Raw genomic sequence first — 23,128 nt, forward strand, 5'->3', positions numbered from 1 at the left:
ACTGTGGCTGGATTAACAAGAATTGCATCTTTAAAATGGTGTAAAATACTTGTATGGTTGAGGAATTTCAATTATGTAAATATGAGATTTCTGTTTTGAATTTGGCGCCCTGCAATTTCACTGGCTGTTGGCGAGGTGGGACGCTAGCGTCCCGAATGATCCCAGAGAGGTTAACTAGTTTTCCTAGCTGAGAAAGTTGACTGCTATGCTATCCCTGTTAGGAATATATCATCAAATCAAATCACATTTTATTTGTCACATGCACCGAATACAATGGGTGTAGACCCTAACTGTGAAATGCTTGCTTCCCGAGCCATTCCCAATGATGCAGAGTTAAAAATAATAATACAAGTAGTAACACGAGGAATATAATACACAATAATAGAGCTATATACAGGGAGTACCAGTACCAGATCAATGTCCAGGAGCATGAGGTATTTGAGTATTCTGTATGAACATGAAGGCAAGGAAAAGTGATTAAGCATCAGGATAGATAATAATAAGAGTAAAATAAAGAACAGATAGCAACAGCATATGATGAGTGTGTGCAATGAAACATGGTGGAGCCCCAAAATTGCCCTCGCTGGAAGCCTGTGTTTCAGACATAAGGAAGTGGATGGCTGCAAATGTTCTACTTTAAAACTCGGACAAAACAGAGATGCTTGTTCTAGGTCCCAAGAAACAAAGAGATCTTCTGTTGAATCTAACAATTCATCTTGATGGTTGTACAGTCGTCTCTGGACCTGTCTTTTGACGAACATATCAAGACTTGTTCAAGGACAGCTTTTTTCCATCTACGTAACATTGCAAAAATCTGAAACTTTCTGCCCAAAAATGATGCAGAAAAATGTATCCATGCTTTTGTCACTTCTAGGTTAGACTACTGCAATGCTCTACTTTCCTGCTACCCGGATAAAGCACTAAACAAACTTCAGTTAGTGCTAAACACGGCTGCTAGAATCTTGACTAGAACCAAAATATTTGATCATATTACTCCATTGCTAGCCTCTCTACACTGGCTTCCTGTTAAGGCAAGGGCTGATTTCAAGGTTTTACTGCAAACCTACAAAGCATTAGATGGGCTTGCTCCTAACTATCTTTACGATTTGGTCCTGCCTTACATACCTACACGTACGCTACGGTCACAAGATGCAGGCCTCCTTACTGTCCCTAGAATTGCTAAACAAACAGCTGGAAGCAGGGCTTTCTCCTATAGAGCTCTATTTTTATGGAATAGTCTGCCTACCCATGTGAGAGACGCAGACTCGGTCTCAACCTTTAAGTCTTTATTGAAGACTAATCTCTTCAGTAGGTCCTATGATTGAGTGTAGTCTGGCCCAGGAGTGTGAAGGTGAACGGAAAGGCACTGGAGCAACGAACCGCCCTTCCTGTCTCTGCCTGGCCTGTTCCCCTCTCTCCACTGGGATTCTCTGCCTCTAACCCTGTTACAGGGGCTGATTCACTGGCTTACTGGTGCACTTCCATGGTGTCCCTGGGAGGGGTCCGTCACTTGAGTGGGTTGAGTCATTAAAACCAGTTATGCATTAGGGGGGCGCTATTAAAATGTTGGGGTGAAAAACGTTCCCGTTTTAAACAAGATATTTTGTCACGAAAAGATGCTCGACAATGCATATAATTGACAGCTTTGGAAAGAAAACACTCTGAAGTTTCTAAAACTGCAAAGATATTGTCTGTGAGTGCTACAGAACTGATGTTACAGGTGAAACCCAGATAAAAATCCAACCATGAAGTGCTTGGAGGTGACAATGGTGTCGAACGCTGAGCTGTAGTCTATGAACAGCATTCTCACATAGTTATTTCTCCTCTTGTCCAGGTGGGAGAGGGCAGTGTGAAGTGTAATTGAGATTGCATTATCTGGGATGGTGGTGTTAATGTGTGTCATGACCAGCCTTTCAAAGCACTTCATAATTACAGATGTGAGTGCTACAAGGCCATACTCATTTAGGTAGGTTACCTTAGGTTCTTTCGGAACAGGGACAATGGTGTTCACCTTGAAACATGCAATTACAGACTAGCACAAGGAGAGATTGAAAATGTCTGAAGACACTTGCGCGCTGGTCTGCGCATGCTTTGAGGAGGTGCCCTGGTATTCCGTCTGGCCCGGCGGCCTTGCGACTGTTAACCTGTTTAAAGGTTTTACTCACATCGGCCACGGAGAGCGAGTCACACAGTCACCCGGAACAACAGGGGCTTTCACTCAAGACTCAGTGTTGTATTCCTCGAAGCTAGCATAAACAGTCTTGTAGCCTCGCGTCTGCTTCATCAGACCACTTCCATATTGAGCATGTCACTGGTACTTCCGATGTTGAAATTAAGTGGTGCACAATTTACAAATTAGATTTCTGAGAATTATCTCCTAACAACTCCTGAGCCGCTGACTATCTCTGTTTGTTAAACTAATCGGGAAACGTACATCAAATCTAACAGGCTGTCTGTCTTGTCACATCGAGTGTTTTACAACTGCTTCAAAAAATATACATTTACCATGCTAGACACATCTACTCCACTGAAAAGTCTGTCCAACAGTTGATTATAAGTGTGTTGCTTACGGCTCAGTATGTCCAGAATATGTGTGTTTATACGAGTGGTCCCATGTGGCTCAGTAGGTAGAGCATGGCACTTGCAACGCCAGGGTTGTGGGTTCGTATTCCCACGGGGGACCAGTACGAACAAATGCATATCACTATAACCTATGCACTCACTACTGTAGGTCGCTCTGGATAAGAGCCTCTCCCAAATGACTAAAATATAAAATAAATAAAATATAACTTGTTTATTACATGTTATGTCACGCACATGGACAACCTGCTCTCTACCAGGGTGGCCAGTTTATGGGAAGTTTGCTGATATGCATAAGATGACGGAGGGTGAGAAGGAGAAAGGGAGTAGAGGAGTAGAGGGGTTGATTGGGGATCAGGTATCTTTAGATAGCCCTCAGATTGCCACTGCAGGAGAAACTCAGTAGTCCCGGTGGGACGCGGCACAGACTCCCGCAGTGCCCCGTCAAACGCCATGACATCATCAGGTCACACATTCCAACGGAGAGGGAAAATCGGACACAACATCCCATCACATGGATACAGTGTATTTCGCTGACATTTGACAGCTGTTCAAAGAAGCCGTCCCTTATGTGTTCATCTCAACACCCTTCAATATGTAGTGAAGAGCATACATGTCTCAAATGGACACTTCAGGATTTTGGCAATGAGGCCCTTTATCTACTTCCCCAGAGACATACAAATGTATCCACAAGTGAGTCTGACTCTAGGGAAGTAGGAACTCCAGTCCAGACACAACACTGCTTCACAATGTAGAGGGGTACAAGAACAGTAATAATATCTGAAATAGAAGAAGTACTGCACCTATCACTTGTAATTCTGTCTGTCTGTCCATTCATCTGTTAATATGTCTGATTTCCCTTCTGTCTGTTCGTATGCCTGATTGATTGCCGTCTGTCCGATTGCTCTCTCTCTCTGTGGGTGTGTCATAATTCATCATTTCCCCTTTCGCAGCTGGTCACAACTGTCTTTTTTTTATGCAACCCCAAAAATAAAAACATGAGCTCCCTATTCTATGGCTATTTTGCTTAACTGATCTGTTACTCATAACGATTAAACCCACTTCATGGTGGCCCCTTTTGAATGAGAGAAGGAAGAGATTTTGGAACGTTTTCAAACCGCCAATTGTATTGCAGGTTAAAGGTCACATATAAGATAAACATCCTGGAGTTCGAAGCTAAATGGGATAGTGACATTCGTGTGTATGTGTGTGTCCATATTCGTATTCCGACCGTGAATGGAAGGCAGGTGGCGTGCCAGGTTGCCATGGCAATGCCTCAGTTAAGACACTACCAAGAGGAGGGGAGAGCTGAATGGAGGTCACCATGGTACTCTACTTACACACACAAACACACACTCGCACTACTCTGCATTCTCTTCCATCGGATTCCTCAGTAGGGAAAACACTCATACAACTCACACGCTCCATCTTTCTCTCTCCCTTTCTCTCTCTCTAACACAGTGTCTCGTTCATTCTCTCTATCACTCCATCGACAGTATCTTCCTTTATCTCTTGGTTTTTATCTGTCGATCCCTATCTCTATTTCTCTCAGTTCACTATTTCTCACTTTTTCTCTCTCCTCCCTCTATCCTCGATGCATTTAAAAGTCACACTCTGCAAGAATGGAAGGAGTTGACACAGATGATGTAGAAAAACTAAAGTAATTTGTTTTCCTAAACCTTGCTCTCAACGTCACTATGATTTACCATGCAATATTTAATTGAACTAAAAACGGACATTTCCCAAAGAAAATGTGTGTGCTGGCTGGTGTTCAAGTATGTTCATATTACAGCGGGCTGCTGATAGGAGGACGGCTCACAATAATGTCTGGAACGGAGCAAATGGAATGGCATCACATGGAAACCATGTGTTTGATGTATTTGATACCATTGCACCTATTCCGCTCCAGCCATAACAACAAGCCCATGCTCCCCAATTAAGGTGTCACCAACCTCCTGTGGTTAATAAGTAAGGTGGAATACAGTAATGTTCTTGCTTTCATCAACCACACTAAGAACTGCCTCAAGACCTCATCACTCATTATCAAGTAGTTCTAATACTAACACGTTGCCTAGGTGACACCATGTACACTATATAGCCAAGCCCTCACTGCTGCAGATCTAACGATAGCAAACTTTCTTCAAACACTCCCCAGAGAAGACAGCCAACCCAAATCATGTCTACCCTTTGTCTCACCTTGACTAGACTGACTTTTTCTAGCTTCCTTTGTGTGTGTGTGTGTGCCTCCTTCTCACACTCTCACACATGCACAGGCAAATACTCACAAACACACTTAGAATTGAAACGCTGCTGAGCACCATAGCCCAAGGCAATACCAGCGCTGATAGTGAATGTAATATTGTTATTATTGTTTTACTTTCGGAAAGCGTGACCAATATAATCATTATTCAAAATACATGACTGCCACAGGCCCAGAAGGAACTGCTGTTGCTGTTGCAAATGACTGAATTTCACAACTGCTCCTCGACAAACTGAGATAGGAACCCTACTTGTGTCTATATTTGCCTAAATGTTTATTCTCTCTAACACTCGGCTATATGGAGGGGATGAAAGTTTGATTAAATTTGTGCATTTTTGTTTCAGAGCCAAGTCTAAATAAATAGGGATAGACTGTGTGCGTGTGTGTGCACTTGTGTTCGAAGTGTGTTGTATGCGAGTACATGTGCGTTTGTCGCAGACAAGAGTCAGGCACCATTCTACACAAGTAAAGCAGTGGTGGTTAATATATTCTGTAAAAGTTTGGGATTGAAGAAAGACCAAGTATAACATCTTCATGACCTCTAAAATAATTGGGTCCTTTGTACTGCCAAGGTTTCACTGTGGATCCAACTAAAGTATTCAAATATGTCTGAAAGTGTCTGTATATAGGAAGGAATATGTATGAGAGAGCGATGGAGAGAGAGAAGAGGGAGTGATAGAAAAAGGGGGAAAACAGAGCGAGAATGAGAGTGAAAAAGGAGAGAGATGCGGAGAGAAAGAAACAGAAAGCGAGATTGGGAGTCAAAGACAGAGAGAGAGAAAGATGCAAGTGTGACTTGTGTGACTTGACTTCTAAAACTATGGTTTTGGAATGCCTTAGCGATATTTACAGATGTAGGCTATTTCATGCCAATAAAGCACCTTAAATAGAAATTGGATTGGAAGAAAGAAAAAATGCATCAGTCCCTGAGAGGACAGCACATGAAATGTGTTGGTAGGGGGTTAGATGACTCAGGGAATCAGGCAGAGGAATCTGCTGAGCCAGTTTGGGGTTAGTAGATGACGTGGAGGTGGGGGTGCGGGGGCACAGACACACACCCCTGTTTTATTCTCATGCCACCAGACCTGTGGGTATTCCAGGGGAGCACGCTGCTTTTCATCTGTCTTACACACACACACACACGGTCTAAAGTCAGCTTGATCTGCATTAGTGCTCAAAAGTGCTCTCAAAACAGACAGCTCACACCAGACTCAGAGCTCTCCTCTGTAGCTTTCACCACATGGTGAGATCTGAGAAAGAGAGAGTGCTTTTTAATATGCACTTTAAAGCTGCTCCTTGGTCAAATACAGGGGGGTTGAGAACACTGTGTGTGTATGTGGAGGTCAGAGAATTGGCATTGTGTGATTTGTTGGTTTGATGGTGTATCTAAGATGGCTTTGCAAGCCCCATGTTTCTCTACTGGTGTTGCAAGCCCCATGTTTCTCTACGGGTGTTGCAAGCCCCATGTTTCTCTACTGGTGTTGCAAGCCCCATGCTCTACCAACTGAGCCACACAGTCATGTTATGATATGGTACCTGTGGTTGTGGGTGTCCTTTGACCAGACATTGTAGCTCCAGGCGGTCTCCCTCTCTGATAGTGTAGATCCTCTCACTGATGTTGTCCTCCTTCACCACGCATGCCTGGCCCGCGTGTGAGATCTGGGCATTGGCAGGGGCTGCGTCAACACAGGAGAAACAAAAGAGAAAAGGTCATATTTTCAAACGAAATAACAAATATGTTTTTGTTTTTTGTAAGGTACATGAAAGTTTTATGGCGTTCCTGGAAAAAAATATATTGTATATTACAGTTGGAAGCCCCATATTCAGACACCCGAATAAAAATGTTTATTCATAATTCATAAATCATAATCGTCACAGAAAATATGCTGTTATTTCTTAAAGAATTTTGTGAAGTTCTATCCCTAAAAAAATAACAAATAAAGATTGAACTAATCACAGGCTTGGTGAGTTAGGTATGTTAGTGTTGGGCTAGAACAAATGTTCAGTGCACATCCATTGGATTGAGAAGCACTGAATGAAGTGACAGGTTGAAGAGAACCCCAGTAGACACCAATGCCTCAAGAACTAGGACCGAAGACATCTGACTTATGACAGCCTACGAGGCTCGTCACAGAAGGTGGTCAAGATTGCGTGCGAGTTGCTTCATGTAACATCAGCCTGGGCAGGATTTTTACATTTACATTTGAGTCATTTAGCAGGTGATGGGGGACAGGAGGTAGGTGGGGAAGAGAGGGAATTGAGACAGAGACAAGGAGAGAGAAACAGCAGGTGATGGAGAGGGAAGAAGAAAAGAAGATAGAGAGAGAAAAAAAGAAAAACACTAAGGACTACTCAGCAACCACTGTAGGGAGAAAAAAAGAGGGGAGTACAATCCCAGGTAACAATTATAGGGAGAGAGAAAGAGAGAAATGTGGAATGTTACCTGTAAAGTTCCCCTAATGTTTGAGTGTCCAGTTTTCCGTTAGTTAGGGAAACATTCTATCTACACTGAACAAAAATACAGTATAAACTCAACATACAAAGTCCAATGTTTCATGAGCTGAAATAATAAATCTCAGAAATGTTCCATTTGCACAAAAATATTATTTCTCTCAAATTTTAAACACAAATTTGTTTACATCCCTGTAGTGAGCATTTCTACTTTGCCAAGATAATCAATCCACCTCACAGGTGTGGCATATTAAGAAGCTGATTAAACAGCACGATTATTACACAGGTGCACCTTGTGCTGGTGACAATAAAAGGCCACTCTAAAATGTGCAGTTTTGTCACGCAACACGATGCCACAGATGTCTCCAGTTTTGAGGGGGTGTGCAATTGACATGCTGACTTCAGGAATGTCCAACAGAGCTATTGCCATATAATTGTATGTTAATTTCCATACCATAAGCCGCCTACAACGTTGTTTTAATGAATTTAGCAGGACGTCCAACCGGCCTCACACCCGTAGACCACGTGTATGGCGTTGCGTGGGCGAGCGGTTTGCTGATGTCAACATTGAACAGAGTGCCCCATGGTAGGGGTGGGGTTATGGTATGGGCAGGCATAAGCTACGGACAATGAACACAATAGCATTTTATCGATGGCAATTTGAATGCACAGAAATACCGTGACAAGATCCTGATGCCCATTGTAAGGTCTTTTTTTTAAGGTATCTGTGACCAATAGATGCATGTCTATGTTCCCAGTCGTGAAATCCATAGATTAGGGCATAATCAATTTATTTCAATTCACTAATTTCAGTAAAATATTTGAAATTGTTGCATGTTGTGTTTATATTTTTGTTCAGTATTTCAATTGACTGATTTCCTTATATGGACTGTAACTCTGAAATTGTTGCATGTTGTGTTTATATTTTCTTTCAGTATATGTTAACAAAAACTTAGGAGAAAAATTTAGGAGAATATTCCCTTCGTGTCAAGCAGAACGTATCTAGAACATGGTTGTGGTTTGCTATATTAAGCAGGCAGATAGGCATCCTGTTACTGTTCAATTGAACATTAAAATGGGCAAAACGAGTGACTTAAGTGACTTCAAGCGTTCTATGATTTTCGGTGCTGTATCCAGTATCTCAGAAATGTCTGCCTTCCTGGGCTTTTCACGCCCGACAGTGTCGAGGGTTTACCGAGAATGGTGCAACAAACAAAAAACATCCAGTCAGCGGCAGTCCTCTGGGCGAAAACAGTTTGTTGATGAGGGAGGTCGAATGAGAATGGCAAGAATTGTAAGAATCGTGCAAGCTAACAAGAGTGCCACAAACAGACAAATAACACCACAGTACAACAGTGGTGTGCAGAACAGCATCTCAGAACGCACAACTCATCAATCCTTTTCATGGATAGGCTATGGCAGCAGACAGCCACACTGGATTCCACTCCTATCAGCTAAAAACAAGAAGAAGCGGCTCCGGTGGGTACACAATCACCAACACTGGACAACTGAGGAGTGGGAAAACATTGCCTGGTCTGACGAATCCTTGTTCCGGTTGCGTCATGCTGATGACAGAGTCTGGATTTGGCATAAACAGCTATGGAGTCCATGGACCCATCCTGCCTGGTATAGGCTGGTGGCGTACTGGTGTGGAGAATGCTTTCCTGGCACAAGTTAGGTCCCTTGAGCAATTGAACAAAAAACTTTGACACCATCCTGAATCCATGCCCCAAAGAATATGGGCTTGTCTGGAGGCAAAAGGGTCTCCGACACGATGTCAGTTATCAATTCATTTGAGTATTCTCTCATCATTGATTTGATTTACTTATTTCAACAACTTAAGGGCTTTCTGTAGAGTTGTCAAAATTGGTGGGGCATATTAAGTTGTTTTAATGACACTCCTGAATCACTATGATAAATACAGTTTTTATACAGTTCTTGAGTGTAGTTTTAAGAAAGCTGAAATTTACTTCAAAGTGCAATCAGCCTATTGCTTACACCTGTCAAGTTGTTTCAGATCTACACAAATTCCAAGGGAGGAGGTTAGGGTTTCTTCTGGACAGGGTGTAACTATACTGGCCCAATAACACATGCCCTATAGATATCCCTTGTTGGGACAGTGTTTAGGGTGCTGGTGGCCTGGGTTTGAGACCCGCTAGGACAGTCACCCTACTCTCACGTTCTTAGCAATGTTAATGTCATTATTTGGCAACAGTTACAGCACACCTATCTGATATCATTCAAATGAGTTTCTCATTGAAAGATGGGAATCTGTAGAATTCTAGACAGCTGAGCATCTCAAAAAGAACTCTGTCGTTTTTTTAAAATACACACCATATACTCAAGAAAATATTTTATTGATCATCGTGATTCAGGAGCATCATTGAAACAGGTTAATATGCCCTAAAAACATTGAACAATTATACAGAACCCCCTAAAATGCTGAAATAAGTCAATCAAATAAATTATAAAGAATAAAGAATAGTCAGATTAACTGATACCTGACATGGACATGGTGGCGTTGCAGGAAAATCGGAGTACCGTGAACCAAAAGGTTGTGAGCTCAAATCCCAGGTGAGGAAATGTTGAATAATAATTACTGTATAAATGAACATGCCCAATGTAATCAAGTGTGTCAAATATGTAAGTTAGAAGCACATTGTGTCTGAGTATCCCTTGCCAATAGACAAAGGCCTATGAATGGATCAGTGGTTAACCAATCAAGGCCTTGACTGGTTTGGCAACAGTAACAAGACGTGCTGTGTAATTACATTTTTTGGGGACACAATATTGGGGGAACATTAACCTTTTCACGTGTGACTTCCAAATATATCTAACAGTCCCCCTTGCATGAACAGTTTGAAATGAGGTGTTTTCTGCCTCGTCAATAATTCACATAGAAGTCGGCCATTTCACTGTGGCAGGCAATTTACGTTTCAGGGATGCTGTGCTAATGTAAGGCGAGGATTAGCTAGATGAGCCAGACAAACTTCTCTCTTCGATGAGAGCCCAAGCACTCCCCCAGTGTTTCCCCAGATCAAGTATACAGACATTTGCACATCTCCAGTCAGAACAGAACCTGCATTAACTTTTTCCCCCTGGTGCATTTTCCAGCTGGGACTGACATTTCTTTCGTTGTTGTTTTCCTTACTGATAACTTTGGACATGTGTGCATTCCTATCAAAGTAAGTGCCTTATTATGTTATGATTATAGTTTTTGTATATCGTGTTGTCGCTTCTAGTGTAGCACACAGAATGTATGTACAGTGCATTCGGAAAGTATTCAGACCCCTTCACTTTTTCCACATTTTGTTATGTTACAGCCATATTCTAAAATTGACTAAATCGTTTTTTTCTAAACACAAAATTCCTCGTAATGGCAAAGCAAAAACAGGTTTATAAAAATGTTGGCAAATGTATAAAAAAAAATAATAATGAAATATTTCATTTACATAAGTGTTAAGACCCTTTACTCAGCTGCTTCAACAACCACACACAAAGCCTCAAGTCTTCTCGGGTATGACGCTACAAGCTTGGCACACCTGTATTTGAAGAGTTTCTCCAAATCTTCCCAGCAGATCATCTTAAGCTCTGTTAGGTTGGATGGGGAGCTATTGTCATGTATCTCCAGAGATGTTCGATCAGGTTCAATTCCGGGCTCTGGCTGGGCCACTCAAGGACATTCAGAGACTTGTCCCGAAGCAACTCCTGAGTTGTCTTGGCTGTGTGCATTGGGGTCGTTGTCCTGTTGGAAGGTGAAACGTTGCCCCAGTCTGAGTCCTGGGCGCTCAGGAGCAGGTTTTCATCAAGGATCTCTCTGTACTTTGCTCCATTCATCTTTCCTTCGATCCTGACCAGTTTCCCAGTCCCTGCCGCTGAAAAATATTCCCACAGCATGATGCTGCCACCACCATGCTTCCCTGTAGGGATGGAGCCAGGTCTCCTCTGCCTCGACACAATCCTGTCTCGGAGCTCTTCGCACAACTCCTTCAACCTCATGGCTTGGTTTTTGCTCTGACATGCACTGTCAACTGTGGGACCTTATATAGACAGGTGTGTGCCTTCCAAATTATGTCCGATAAATGTACTTTACCACAGCTGGACTCCAATCAAGTTGTACAAACATCTCAAGGATGCTCAATGAAAACAGGATGCACCTGGACTCAATTTCGAGTCTTTATCAAAGGGTCTGAGTACTTATGTAAATAAGGTATCTGTTTTTTATTTTTAATACATTTGCAAAAATGTCTGAACCTGTTTTTACATCATCATTATGGGGTATTGTGTAGATTGTTGAGGAAAAATAACAATGTATGCCATTTTAGAATAAGGCTATAATGTAACAAAATGTGGAAAAAGTGAAGGAGTCTGAATATTTTCAGAATGCATCGTATGCATGTACATAATGTATTCTGTGTGTATTCCTTTATAATCGCGAACACGCAAGGTACTACTTTGAAAACTTTATGGTTTGATACTCAACTGTGCTTACAGTATCTTGCTAGCTACAATACTAATGGCATTCGGTTGTGTGGTATACTTTGAAGCTGCGCTTATCATGACCATGGTCTGTGTATGAATGTGGCCTGTTTAGCATAGCTCTGCCCTGCCCTGCCTCCTTGTGGAGCCCTTGTGGAGCTCTTCAGTTACTGTGTCTTTCTGTTTCTTATACATTTGTTCAATTGAACCTTTATTCAACGAGGCAAGTCATACATATACAGTGGGGCAAAAAAGTATTTAGTCAGCCACCAATTGTGCAAGTTCTCCCACTTAAAAAAATGAGAGAGGTCTGTAATTTTCATCATACATACACTACAACTATGACAGACAAAATGAGAAAACAATTCCAGAAATTCACATTGTAGGATTTTTAATGAATTTATTTGCAAATTATGGTGGAAAATAAGTATTTGGTCAATAACAAAAGTTTATCTCAATCCTTTGTTATATACCCTTTGTTGGCAATGACAGAGGTCAAACGTCTTATGTACTTCTTTGTAATATAATAGTACTTTCAGAAACCCCGCACACAAACAGTATTGAACATTATTTGCCAACATCATAACTGGAGGTGGGTTGAGGTCAGATTGTCTAAGATTGAGGTCAGCTTTTGTATGCTAGCAACATACTTCTATTACATACACTCCTTTACAGTTTTACTGGGGAAATGAACAGCAAGAAAAGACACATAGGCCTATATGTAATGGGTGTATTTTATTGAAGTAATTGGTAGTGGTTGAACAACAAAAACTGAAACTAGTTTTACTAGAGGAAAAAAAAACCCAGCAAGAACAGACTTACAACTTATTAATATGCATAACCGACATTTCAATACTCGTGTAGTGATTGAACAACAATTGTTATGCTGTCACTACTTCTGTGAATATCTGAACATTGCATCCAAAAATAAAACGCTCGCATTGAGGACATAAAGTTGTGTTTGTGCAAAATGTTTCTGTGAAAAATCAGTGTGGCCAGCTCAAACACGGACTGTTGCGTCAATCGAAACTAGACGTTCTAATGAAGTGTTGTGATCACACCGGTTTGAGCTTATGCTGCAGTGACCACTGTAGAATGATCACACCCGTGTGTTCGTACACATCAAATGGTAAATATCTTGTTTTCTGAGAACATGGCAACCATGTTCCTTGTATGTTTGGCGGGACATTGATAGAACATTCTCCTAACCCCTGAGAAAACTGGACACATGAATGTTCTTGCAATGTTCCCATGACACGTGTCTAGAACATTAATGAGTTATACATTGAGAACAGGGCAAACATGTTCTGTGTACAGTACTGTATGCTTGGTGGGATGTTGATAGAATATTCTCCTAACCTACAGGGAACTGAACACATGAATGTTCTTGCAGCGTTCCCATGAAACATGTCTAGGATATTAACACCTTAAGTTTCTGAGAACATGTTAACCACGTTCTCGGCAAGTTCTATTTGACATTAGCCTCTCTGCGCACGGAACTCGCTAGCGGGCTGAAATTCCACAACATACGGTGATCGCTACATAAATAGTCCTTTTAAACATTCATGAAAATACAAGTGTCTCACATGTATCGAAAGCCTAGAATCTTGCTAATCCAACTGCGTTGTCAGATTTAAAAAAATATTTACTGCGAAAGAATACGATGCGATTATCTGAGCATAGAGCCCCATAAAAATCAACTATTTCAACCAGCACAGACGTAACATAATCACAAACTGCATTAAAATATGGTCTCTGGGAAACATTCCTATGAAAATGTTAGTTAATCACCTACTGAGATTCTTAAGGGAACGTTCTCTAAAGTTGTGGGAACATTTGCTGTTAGCTGGGATGATGTGATTCTTATCGATGCGCGTTTCCCAAAGTAAACAGCCATTCAAATGTACACACTAATAGAGACCCCAAACTTATAAGCTCCTAAAATCAGATCCTCTCCCCATAATGCCAACCCCATTGCCACAGAGTAAAATAATATATTATTAGCATACTGTATTAGCATGTTAGCCCAGCCATAACCAGCGAGAGGCAGTAGCATAGCAGCCCCATGGCCCAGGGCCCCTCACTCGTCTGGGGCAGGCCTGGAGCGACAAGGCCCTTGACAGTTATAACATTGTTTCAGCCTGACACAGGCAGCATGCCACATGCTAACCCTCTAACCTGGCATGAGCTTCACAGTATGAATAGTAAGAGAAGAGAGACCGGGGAGGGGGAGTGGGTGTAATATGGTGTAACGCTCCACACTCTACTGCCTGCATCAGTGCGTGTGAGTGTGAGTGTGAGAGAAAGGGAGAGCGAGAGAGAGAGAGAGATAAGTTGTGTTTGTGTGTTATGGAGAAAGGTGTCAGTGTGTGTGAGAGAGGTAAAAAGAGTGTGTGTGTGTTGCGGGGGTAGGGAAAGGGAAAAACACATTTGAATCAGAGATGTGCTCTGGCGCCCGTTTAGCAGTTTTCGGTAATGGCACATCTTGTCAGGAAGTATCAGTGGACCGCTACACTGGGGTGATTATGACATGGCAGTGGCCTGTTTTAGCATATGCCGCTGCTATTGATCTCTCCCTCTTTCTCTCTCCCTCTTTCGCTCTTCTACCTTCTCCATCACTCGCTCTCTCTTTTACTCTTTCTCTCAGTTTTACTCTCTCACACTCCATCTCATGTCGAGGTCAACTTATGAAACCTCTCTGCCCACTGCGATTGCCCAGAAGGTCAAACAGGTCTGCATTAGGGAGATAGAGAGGACACAAGGTGGGGGGTCAGAGGAGACATAGGGGCAGAACCTTTGTGGCAGGGCCATAGGCGGTGAGGGGTTAACTCGACAACTCAACTTTGAGGTGAGTGCACAGGGCAAGGCTGATTAAAATTGTGAATAATTGTCCTTTTGAGCTCATTAGCACGTTGGCGCTAGCGCAGCCTCTCCAGGGGGAGAGCGTATGAACCACATCGTGCGGCTCCTCCACTACTCTTGCCTCAGGCTAGAGGCAGTCTAACCGACTCCAGCAGCCAGTGCTGGTTAAAGGTATATATTTAGGAGAGAGAGCGAGAGAGGGAGAGAGATAAAAATATAACACCAAAATATATCCTATTCATGTACCATACTCACCTTTCCATCTACCACATGATACAAACCAACATCACAATACCCAAAACAATACCCACTTCTACAACTGTATATCTCCAAAAAAATCCCAAAACTCTTCCCAATCCCAAACATCACATTAAACAGATACTCATGGTCCACTCTATCAAAAGCCTTCTCTTGATCTAAAGAGACCAGTCCAAAGTTCACATTAGAACCTCTCTACAAGTCCAACATGTCCCTGATTAAGAACAAGTTGTCCGTGATTAGGCGTCCCGGTACACAATATGTTTGGTCCTTATGTACTATAGAGTCCAAATGGGACTTCAGTCTTTTAGAGAGGTCCTTGGCAAATATCTTGTAGTCCGCACAGAGTAATGCCACAGGCCTACAGTTCTTAAGTTCACACAAGTCCCCTTTTTTGGGCAGGATAGTCAGAGCCTCCTGACGACAGCTCATCGGCAACTCTCCTACCCCGACGCATTCACGCAACACGCAAAAGAAGTCCTGTCCAATTATTCCCCAGAATATTTTATAAAACTCCACTGGGAGTCCATCGACCTCCGGTGCATGACCGGGGGACATCTGGGTTACAGCCTCTGCCAGTTCATGGGACAACAACGTAAAGCTCTTGTAAGAGCTTTACATTGAACTTCCAATAGGCTGACTGCCGGGGCCCTGGTGAAATAGACAGCCGAGCCATGGTTATGTGGTGATCCGAAAACCCCACTGGGAGAATGGTAGCGTCCAACAGCCTATTGCTCCGATTCCTAGACATATAAAACCGATCGAGTTGGGCTGCACTCACCCTAGCACCAAAAACCTTCACCCATGTATACTGTCTTGTGTTAGGATGTTTAGTTCTCCAAACATCCACTAGGTCGAACTGATTAATGATGTCCCTTAACACTCCCACTGAGACTGAATGAGGCTCTTCCCGATTTCTGTCTTTCGTAAAATCCATTGTACAGTTCCAGTCCCCTCTGACCACCAGCATCTCCTCAGGCGCTACCTGTGAGAGTTCCTGTCTAAGACTCCCAAATATAACCCCACTCTCTCTCCCTGTATTAGGCGCATACACATTTATAAAGACAAAACCCATATTGTTAATTTCTGCTTTTACAACAAGCAGCCTAAACCTACACACCCCCTTTAGGAGCAAATTGTTACAGACAGACCAGGTGCAAAAAGGACTGCCAACCCTCCAATGGCTCAAAATTTGCCCCTTTCCACCAGAGCCCCCATTCGACTTCATTCATCACATCATGTGAACTTTTTTTGTTTTACATATTCACCCAACACACTCCTCTTTCCCACATCTCTGGCGCCATTTATATTGAGTGAGCCTACCCGAAGAGTCTCCATAAGAAGTTGGAGAAAATCCAGCAAAGAAAGAGACCACTCTAGCAAAGCTCAAAAAGCCCCAGTGTCAGAAAGAAAATATACATCTAAACAGTGTCTGAAGGTAAACCTTTACACACTGTTGTGACCGACTTCCTCAACCTAAACCGTTTCCTGGGTGAGAGGGCACCATGCCCCTCATTTTTCATAGCATGTTGTACTGATCTTACAAACTTTCTCAGATCAGAAAAAAAGCCTCAAGATTAACTTTTTTTTCCCTTGGTCTCATTCAGGAACCTTATCAGTTCTCTCAATGTGTATTTTGACCCCTCTGCTTGACTGGCTGTCGGCTCCGGACCCATTGAAAAATAACTCCTCATACTCTTTCCCACACTCACGTTCCCCCTCATCTCTATCTCCCATCCTGACCACCTGCCCTTCCTCTCTGGTCAGGGCATCCCCCACAGCAACAGGCAAAGTTTCCATGGTGCCTTTGACCACACCCTTTTTCCTTTTCCGCTTGACACCACCCCCTCCCCCCCAGTCTCTTAAACTTCCCCACTATAGTCTCCTCATCCACTAGCATAACCTGACTAGACCCAGCCTCATCTACACCCCCCCCCCCCCAGTCTCTTACACTTCCCCGCTATAGTCTCCTCATCCACTAGCATAACCTGACTAGACCCAGCCTCATCTACACCACCCTCCCTAGCATGACTAGACCCAGCCTCATCTACACCACCCTCCATAGCATGACTAGGCCCAGCATCATCTACACCACCATCCATAGCATAACTAGGAATAGCCTCAGCTACCCCACCATCTCTAGCCTGACTAGACCCAGCCTCATCTACACCACCCTCCTCCTCCCCCCCAGTCTCTTACACTTCCCCACTATAGTCTCCTCATCCACTAGCATAACCTGACTAGACCCAGCCTCATCTACACCACCCTCCATAGCATGACTAGGCCCAGCATCATCTACACCACCCTCCTCCTCCCCTCTAGTCTCTTACACTTCCCCACTATAGTCTCCTCATCCACTAGCATAACCTGACTAGACCCAGCCTCATCTACACCACCCTCCATAGCATGACTAGGCCCAGCATCATCTACACCACCATCCATAGCATAACTAGGAGCAGCCTCAGCTACCCCACCATCTCTAGCCTGACTAGACCCAGCCTCAGATACCCCACCATCCATAGCATGACTAGGCCCAGCCTCATCTACACCACCATCTCTTGCATGACTAGGCCCAGCTTCATCTACATCACCATCCCTGGCATGAGTAGGCCCAGCCTATGCTGTCTGCATCTCATTACCCCCTGCACGTTGACTTCGATTTCCCCTACTGGCGCTTGTACCCTCACCTTGTCTACGGCCTTTATGTGGGCACACAAAGCTCTTATGCCCCAAAAACACTCAAAACACCCTACTGTGCTGGCAAACCCTGCATAGAGACCCTCCCCATGCCTCACTTTAAAATGCACATTTAGCTGTTGCTCATTGTTATTCAGAAACATAAACACTTGCCTCCGGAACGAAACAATGTGCTTGACGGCATCTGCCTGAAAACCTGCCGACAGTACACGAAAACCGCTAGCAAACTTACCAAAAACACTCAGCTCTTTCCTGATTTGATCATCCGTAATAAACGGAGGAAAATTTGCAACTACCACTCTTGTCGAAGGGGTAGAGAGAGGTGACCACAATCAATTCTTAGGACAGAGCCCTCCACACCAAACACTTAAACTCCAAAAAACTCCAAGCATGCACAGAGAGAGAGAGAGAGAGGTGGAAAGGAAGAAGCATGGAGAAAGGTAGAGAGAGAGATGGTAGATGAGGCTGGGTCTAGTCAGGAGAGACAAATGAAGAGAGACAAATGGAGCCAGACAGGCAGAGAGAGAAAAGATGCTAAGGAAAATGTAAAAGCAGGTGATGCGATGAAAAGTAAAACAAAGAGACTGTTGAGAAGAAAGATGAAAACAGGAGGCAAAAAGAAAGGATAGCAAGGAAGAGGGGCGAGTTACACAGTGGGAGTAAAAGTTGCAAGAATAGAGTGAAAGAGAGACGGAGAGATGTTTCACAAAAAAAAAATGTTTTTGCACCAAACCACATTAAGAAACAAGCAGCAAAACAATAATGCCCCATATAGAGCATTGCCCCAATGGCCAAACTAATCTCCTTTTCCCTTAAATGGTAAGACAACAGAACAGGCATTCACTTGGCCATCTGTCTCTTGAGGACCCCTCATGGACCCCTGTCCCCGTGTAGTTGACCCTTTCATAACCCTATCACATTGTTTCCATACTGTCTCCCTTTGCACCATGTCACCCGACCCCTTCTGAGCATAACATTAACCAGAGGTACTCACACCCAACAAACACTGGTGAGGCAAAAATGCAAAAATAAGATGTTTTGTATCTATAATGGAATAAAATATCACCTTATTTTTGCCTCCCAGTGTCAAATGTTTTATTCCATTCATGCCCTTTGAGATGACATTAACTGTGAAGCACTGTGCCACATACTCATTGAACTCACATCCAAGCCTTGAAGTGTGAAACACTGCTGCTTCCCTTCAGTCAGTCAATTTCAGCACAACATACTATGTGGAGTCGCACTCTGGCGACTTCGGTTGAAGGATCTACAATGACGCCTGACAAGGCCAATTCAATTTGCATCTCGCTGGAAGCCCTGCCTTCCACAGGTGATAAGCATGAGCCTCAGATTCACTCTTTACCTCGGTGTGAAGAGGAACAATTCACGCTCTTAAAACAAACAACTGTAAAATGTTGCGACAACTAAACTGTCCCATAGTGGGAGAGCGTGCTCACCCCTGGACATTGTGTGCTGAACAATTATATCAAACAAAAATATAAACGCAATATATTGAGGTTAGTTTTTATTTCAGCTCATGAAAAATGTGACTATGGGAACATTTTCATATGCGCAAAAAGCTTATTTCTCTCAAATTTTGTGTGAGGATTTCTCATTTGCCAAGTTAATCCATCCACTTGACAGGTGTGGCATCTCAGGAAGCTGATTAACAGCATGATCATTACACATGTGCACCTTCTGCTGGTGATAATAAAAGGCCACTCTAAAATGTGCAGGTTTGTCACACAACACAATGTCACAGATGTCTGAAGTTTTGAGGGAGCGTGCAATTGGCATGCTGACTGCAGGATTGTCCATCAGAGCTGTTACCAGAGAATTGAATGTTCATTTCTCTACCATAAGCCACCTCCAATGTCGTTTTATGGAATTTGGCAGTGCATCCAACCGGCCTCACAACCGTAAACCACATGTAACCACGTCAGCCCAGGACCTCCACATCCAGCTTCTTCACCCGCGGGATCATCTGAGGAGGCGGAGGGGGGTGCTGAGGAGTATTTATGTCTGTAATAAAGCCCTTTTGTTGAGGAAAGACTCATTCTAATTGACTGGGCCTGACTCCCTAGTGTGTGGACCTTGCTCCCAAGTTGGTGGGCCTATGCCCTCCCAGGCCCACGCCTGACTGCGCCCCTGCCCAGTAATGTGAAATCCTTAGATTAGGGCCTAATTTATTTATTTCAGACGACTGATTTCCTTCTATGAACTGTGACTCAGTAAAATCGTAGAAATTGTTTCATGTTGCGTTTATATTTTTGTTCAGTATAGTTATTCTTTAATTTGCTAGTGCAATGTGTAAGATGGCTAAGAAAGTGACCGAAACGACAATGGCTATGCGGGGTTAGGGGTTGAGATCATGCCCGAGTCAGTATTTCTCTGAAAGATTCTCACAATTTATGTGTAGTTTGTCTCGGCTTGGAACACGCTCAGGCGGCCCTTGCACGAACCAATCAGTGTGTTAATTGCCACGTATTTCGGGCAAACTCCCTGGCAATACATGTGGCATTCTTGAGGAAGCTTGGAGTTACCGATGGTGACTTTTCTTTCCAGGATGCCGGTACCTCTGCTGGGACTGAGGTGCAGGAAGCGGAGAGAGATGTTGGGCTGTGGTCAGAACATGTGGCACTTACATGCCAACAGGGGGATAGTATGAAAGCTGGTTACATACAGGGCCCAGGTTCGGATGAAGACTTGGTTCTCTGGGCGGATCCAGGGGTTTCTAGGGTGATAAAAAGGACTTAGTTCCGGGACAGCCACCATCTCACACAAAGGGAGTAGCAGGGGAAAAACTAGTATCCAATGCATCATTCATAGAATTGTTCTGCAGGGCGGCTATGCATTTGAAGGTGAAGTGGCCATGTTCAAACCCGCTTCAGAAGTCACTAAGGTTTGGTGGGAAGCAACTGGCCGCTGTGGCTGCCACAGTCAAGCACCACCTACCCCTGTTTCTGGATTTCATCTAAGAATTGACAACAACCTGGTCCAAACCGCATTCAGCTAAGCTGATGCTTTATGAGTGTGACCCCTTCACGGATCCGGAAGGGATGGAGGGGGCAGGGCTGGTACACAAGCAACTGGGGGGTGACATGTTAGCTGGCCACCTAGCCCTATTGGTAACAACAGGCGTGGCTAATGTGAATCCTATGTTCCCTAACAAGCAGTGTCGCTTTTCAGCTGCTCAGCTGGAGAAGGTGTATCGTGCAGAGGGGGTGGCTGCCCGAGTCCTGTCGTCTTTCACTATGTTGCAGGTCTACCAGACTGAGTTGCTGGAGGACATGGTCACGGCTTTGGCCACAGGAGAGCCCATGCAGAGCTCTGGATGAGACCTGTGTTACGGCCAACTTCCTTCATGGGGTTCGGGAAGAGCATGGCAGCTACTGTGATGGCACAACGTCATCTTTGGTCAACGTTTCGCAGGTGCCCGAGAAGGACAAACAGTGATACCTTGTTGAGCCAATTTCTCCCACGGGGTTGCTTGGTTTCGCCCTGGAGGCTATGCAGGCCGGTTCAAGGCCAAAAAGAAGCAAGAAGAGGCGCTGCATGCTTTTCTCCCTCGGAGGTCCTTTGGCGATGCCGAGGGTGGCACTTTCCAGAAGGCCGGCAGTCAGAGCTCCGCCGGCTAAGCGGATCGGCCTGGTTCCCAGGCGCAACACCAGTATGCCTGGCACCCTGCTTCCAGGGTCGAGGTGAGAGATGGTCCTGACACCTCACAGGGAAAAGACAGCACACCTAGCTCAGGGATGGGGGGTGGAACAGCCAATTGAGGTATGTCACCAATGGAACCGATGAGGGGCCAGGGGCTGAGGGTATTGGCCTACCTTGACGACTGGCAGATAGCAGCAGAGTCAAGGGAACAAGCAGTGTTACACACATCCAGGCTGAAGTCCAATGTTCAGTCTCTAGGTTTTATTATAAACCAGGAAAAAAGCTGTCTAACCCCGTTGCAGCGCATTCCATTCCTTAGTAAATCAAGCTTTTCTATCCAGGGAGAGGGTGCCCTGGTTCCAGCTCTGCTTGGCCCAATTTAGGTTGGGGCGAACAGTACGTTTTTGCCGGTTCCTGCACCTTCTGGGGATAATGGCTTCTATGAGAGTGGTTATTCCCCTGGGACCATTATTGATGCGGTCCGTCCAGTGTTGGATACTAGTGACATGCTTTGATGCATCTCACCACCTAAACTGGCCAAATCAGTGGAGGGATCCCCAGCCACTATCACAAGGGGTTCTAATGGGTGTTGTTCCACAAGGTGGTCACGACAGACGCGTCCCCCCAAGGGTGGGGTGTGCGGTGCAAGGGTTACTCAATTTGGAGAATATGGACGGTGTCACGGAGTGCACAGCAGATCAATTACCTGGAACTTCTGACAGTTTATTTAGTGCTAAGGCACCACCTCCCACGTTAGTCAGGCCGACATGTGCTGGTCAGATTCGACAACATGATGACAGTGGCATACATCAACAGACAGGGGTTGATTAGGTCCCTCCCCTTGCTCTCCCTTCAGACAGTGCATGTTCCAGGTTGCCTCAACTCGGGTGCGGACCTGCTATTCAGGGGGAGACAACGCCCCTGGGTGGTTGGCCATATTTGGGAGAGGTTCTTTATGCATCGGAGAGAACTCACAGTGTCATCTATTTTTTTTGATGAGGGACCTGAGTTCCCCATTGGGAACAGATGCTCTGGCAAACCAATTGTTCTGATTCAGCCCAATTTGGAAAGGGTGCAACTGGAGGGCTTATCAGACATTTTTGTGGCTACCCGTTGGCCCAGGCAGCCTTGGTTTGTGGAGCTCATTCACCTTTAGGTGGGACCCAATGGCAATTCCCGTTGCGCAACTGTTGTCCCAGGTACACAGGTTTGGCACAAGAGGCAAGAGATTTGGTTCCTATGGGTCTGGCCCCTGAGAGGGCCAATATGATGGCTAGGGGTTTACCTCCGAATGTTATAGCCACCATTCAGTCTGCAATGGTGCCCCCACACAAGAGGGCTGTATGTATTTATCCCCAGTGTATTTATACCTGTGTTCTCTGTTTGTCTGTTGCCAGTTCATTTAGTTTCGTGAAACCTACCAGCATTTGTCCCCTTTCTCCTGTCTGTTCTTGTTCCTGTTTTCTAGTTTTTCCCAGTTTTGACCTTTCTGCCTGCCCTGACCCTGAGCCTGCGTGCCGTTCTATACCTTGCCAGACCGCTCTGGATTATTGACCCCATGGCTGCCCTGACCCTGAAACTACTGCCTGCTCTTCTGTACCTGTTGTACCCTTTCTGGATTACTGACCTCTGCCTGCCCTTGACCTGTCGTTTGCCTGCCCCTGTACTAGAAATAAACTGTTACTTCAACACTGTCTGCATCTGAGTCATACCTGAAACCTGATAAACAGTACTTATTGTCATAACGTTGTGGTTTCTTCCTTCCCTGGTAGTTCATTGATAGATAACAATTTAATTGATAAGATTACTGATTGGCCAGAGATTCTACCCAGTTGCGAATCAGTTCCTATTTGAGGAAAGAAATAGTGAAATCCCAGTATA

At 44.2% G+C, this 23,128-nt stretch overlaps 1 protein-coding gene and 1 long non-coding RNA gene across 3 annotated transcripts in view; both read right to left on the minus strand.

Annotated features, from left to right (window-relative positions):
• LOC149971349 (uncharacterized) overlaps positions 1–23,128 on the minus strand; it is an 812,381-nt gene that overhangs the window by 579,347 nt on the left and 209,906 nt on the right. The window lies entirely within an intron of this gene.
• LOC110506257 (MAM domain-containing glycosylphosphatidylinositol anchor protein 1) overlaps positions 1–23,128 on the minus strand; it is a 399,885-nt gene that overhangs the window by 286,655 nt on the left and 90,102 nt on the right. For both annotated transcript variants that reach the window (XM_090221721.1, XM_021585690.3), the window contains exon 3: positions 6,377–6,516. In XM_090221721.1, the coding sequence (XP_090077847.1) occupies positions 6,377–6,516 (140 nt within the window). The remainder of the gene's footprint in view (positions 1–6,376; positions 6,517–23,128) is intronic.

This window comes from Oncorhynchus mykiss, chromosome 26, assembly GCF_057628025.1.
Source record: "Oncorhynchus mykiss isolate SJ-2025 chromosome 26, ASM5762802v1, whole genome shotgun sequence".
Classification (NCBI taxonomy): Eukaryota; Metazoa; Chordata; class Actinopteri; order Salmoniformes; family Salmonidae; genus Oncorhynchus; species Oncorhynchus mykiss.